Raw genomic sequence first — 2,500 nt, 5'->3', positions numbered from 1 at the left:
CTTACACTACCTATATTCTTGCTGTCTGCCAGCCAGCTTGACTACAGCCACTGCACAGAGGACCATAGCTGCCACTCAAAACATGCCAGGATTGGAGGAGCTGCGCAAAAAGTGTGATATCTTTGTCAAAAATACAAACCTGCGGAATAGTGAGTCAAACTGGTGGTCACTGGTGTGTTTGTTTCTGCTTTTGTTGTGCATGTGTTTGTTTATGAGTAGTTTATATGGAGGGGAGTCTGTTACATGACTACAAGGGCCATTCTGGTTGGCTATAATCCATATACAGATAGATTCTTAGGTCTATAAATGAATTTGTATACATATATTGATTTTTAGGTTAATAGATATATAGATAGTTGACATAGAATATCAGGCAGCATGAATATGAGTTGGTGGCAGATTGATTAATGTATACACAAATAGGTAGACAACCTATATACGTGGCTACATATATAGACTCAGTATGTGTGAAGAGCTACTGGGAATATGACACATAATAAACATAATAAATGTCCGTGGCACTTCCAGGGTTGGTGTCTCTTATGCAAGAGGTGCAGGAGTGCGTGGAGGTAATGGTGCAACTCTTCAACCCAAGTGACCCTGCAGGCACCAGCCCCTCACACCTCATCACTGTCCTCAAGGCAGCACTCAGACAGATGGCCATTGGTGAGGGCAGAGACCATGGTTGTGGGGCTCAGGATGTGGGTTGTTCTAAAGATTTGACTTTATGACTTTTCTTTCCTTCTTTCTTTTTTCTTTTTTTCTTTTCTTTGTTTCCTTCTCTGTTTTTGGTTATTTCTACAGGAGGATGGAAAACTTGATAGTCTAATTTTTAAAATGTTTTTGGTAAATACCAACCTACTGATGACATGACCTGACATTTTACTAGTGTTCAAAAAGACAAATATGTTTCATTATGTATATATCTTCAATACCTTACACATTCCCTTGAGATTAACTTCATAAGGGAGCCTTCTGCCAATAGGCCTGAAATACAGCAGTTTTGTTGTGTATGAATAGTCTCCACTGAAAGAAAGAGGTTTGAAATTGGAACAACACTGTAGGAGGTATTCACCCCCCTTGTTTCCAAAGAATATATAATGGGAAAAGGAGATTTAAAGTTTGGTCATTTTTCTTTCTAAATTTTACTGTTGTTTCCAATCTACAATACTAATATGCATGAAAGGAAAGCTAAAAACATGTGATATGCAATTTGGTTTGTTATATAGAATTAACGAACTATTCTAGGAACCCACATTTTGGAGGTTTCTCAAGCTCCATCATTCAATATGTAATAAATTTGTACGTAATTGAGAGTTAAAGATGTAGTTGAATAATGATGATTTTATATTAGTGCTATCATTCTGGGGGATTCTTGGCTCATTTAGCAGTCATGCTATAGTGTACCATTTGTGTTTTATGTTATATTTTTATATGTACTAATCTTCGTGAATTTTGAATGATTCAGCAATGCACATTTCAAGTAAAAGTGACCTGTAATTGATGGGATTCATTTTTTAATCAGTATTTTCATCGGAAACAATCAAATAATGGAGGGGGATGATTAGTTAATCATTTTATGTACTTGTTATTTTGAAAACGTCATAATGCATGTCTAGGCTTACATTTATCAATAAGAAGTCACATGCAATCCATATTTCAGGCATGCAAGGCTTGACCAGTTAAATTTCATGATGATCTTTGAGGGAGTTTTCTTGTTTGTTGTTGTGTTACTAACCAGTTTGTTGATATCTGATAAATAGGGGTAGGTTGGACATATTCTAAATTATACCATAGGTTATATTGCAGTAACATTTTGTATAAGCCATTAGAACAAACATAAAAGCAAAAATGAGTGAAAGTTCAGGCACAGATAGCTGCAGTAATGCCCCTGTTACTTATGAAAGAAACGTATTTGAGGTCTATCATTCATTAGAATTTTTCCACACATGCATGAGTAGAAACAACCCTTAATTCAGTTTCACTCATGGGAACTCATGCTTGGCCATGTTTTCTAATAATTCACATAGATACCGAAGTGGTCATGGGTGTCCTAAGTAAGTTTTTGCTTTGGCGGGACTGTCTCTGAGGTGGAGGAGGGGGCCAGGAGGGTAATTTTTGTTATTTTGAAATTTTAGGATCACCCAATGACTCACTCTTTGCATGGAAGTTGCAATAGCTATAGAATATTTTTCATGTCTTAAAAAAAAAAAATGTTGGCTGTGGCCAGCAATGCTGTGTCAGAAAAAATCAACTTTGTTGAGGTAGAAAATATGTATGAAAAATATCCATTTTATATTCAACACAGAACAAATGAGTTATCTGAAATTGTTATCATTTCAGGATCAAGGTAGGAAGGTTGGCAACAGTTAGGATGATACAAATAAGCTGAAGTTATCTCTCTCTCTCTCTCTCTCTCTCTCTCTCTCTCTCTCTCTCTGTGTTTCCTTTGTTTTCTCTCCCTCCCTCCCTCCTTTTCTCTCAGTTCATCTTTATTTCT

At 36.4% G+C, this 2,500-nt stretch overlaps 1 protein-coding gene across 2 annotated transcripts in view; it reads left to right on the top strand.

The window, feature by feature from the left end:
• LOC119598661 overlaps window positions 1-2,500 on the top strand; it is a 21,160-nt gene that overhangs the window by 9,358 nt on the left and 9,302 nt on the right. For both annotated transcript variants that reach the window (XM_037948369.1, XM_037948370.1), the window contains exons 6-7: window positions 1-149; window positions 529-666. The exon at window positions 1-149 is cut by the window's left edge and continues 92 nt beyond it. In XM_037948369.1, the coding sequence (XP_037804297.1) occupies window positions 1-149; window positions 529-666 (287 nt within the window). The remainder of the gene's footprint in view (window positions 150-528; window positions 667-2,500) is intronic.

This window comes from Penaeus monodon, chromosome 41, assembly GCF_015228065.2.
Source record: "Penaeus monodon isolate SGIC_2016 chromosome 41, NSTDA_Pmon_1, whole genome shotgun sequence".
In the NCBI taxonomy this organism is placed as follows: domain Eukaryota; kingdom Metazoa; phylum Arthropoda; class Malacostraca; order Decapoda; family Penaeidae; genus Penaeus; species Penaeus monodon.
Note: the sequence above shows the minus strand (reverse complement) of the source record. Positions and strands in the feature narration are given on the sequence as shown.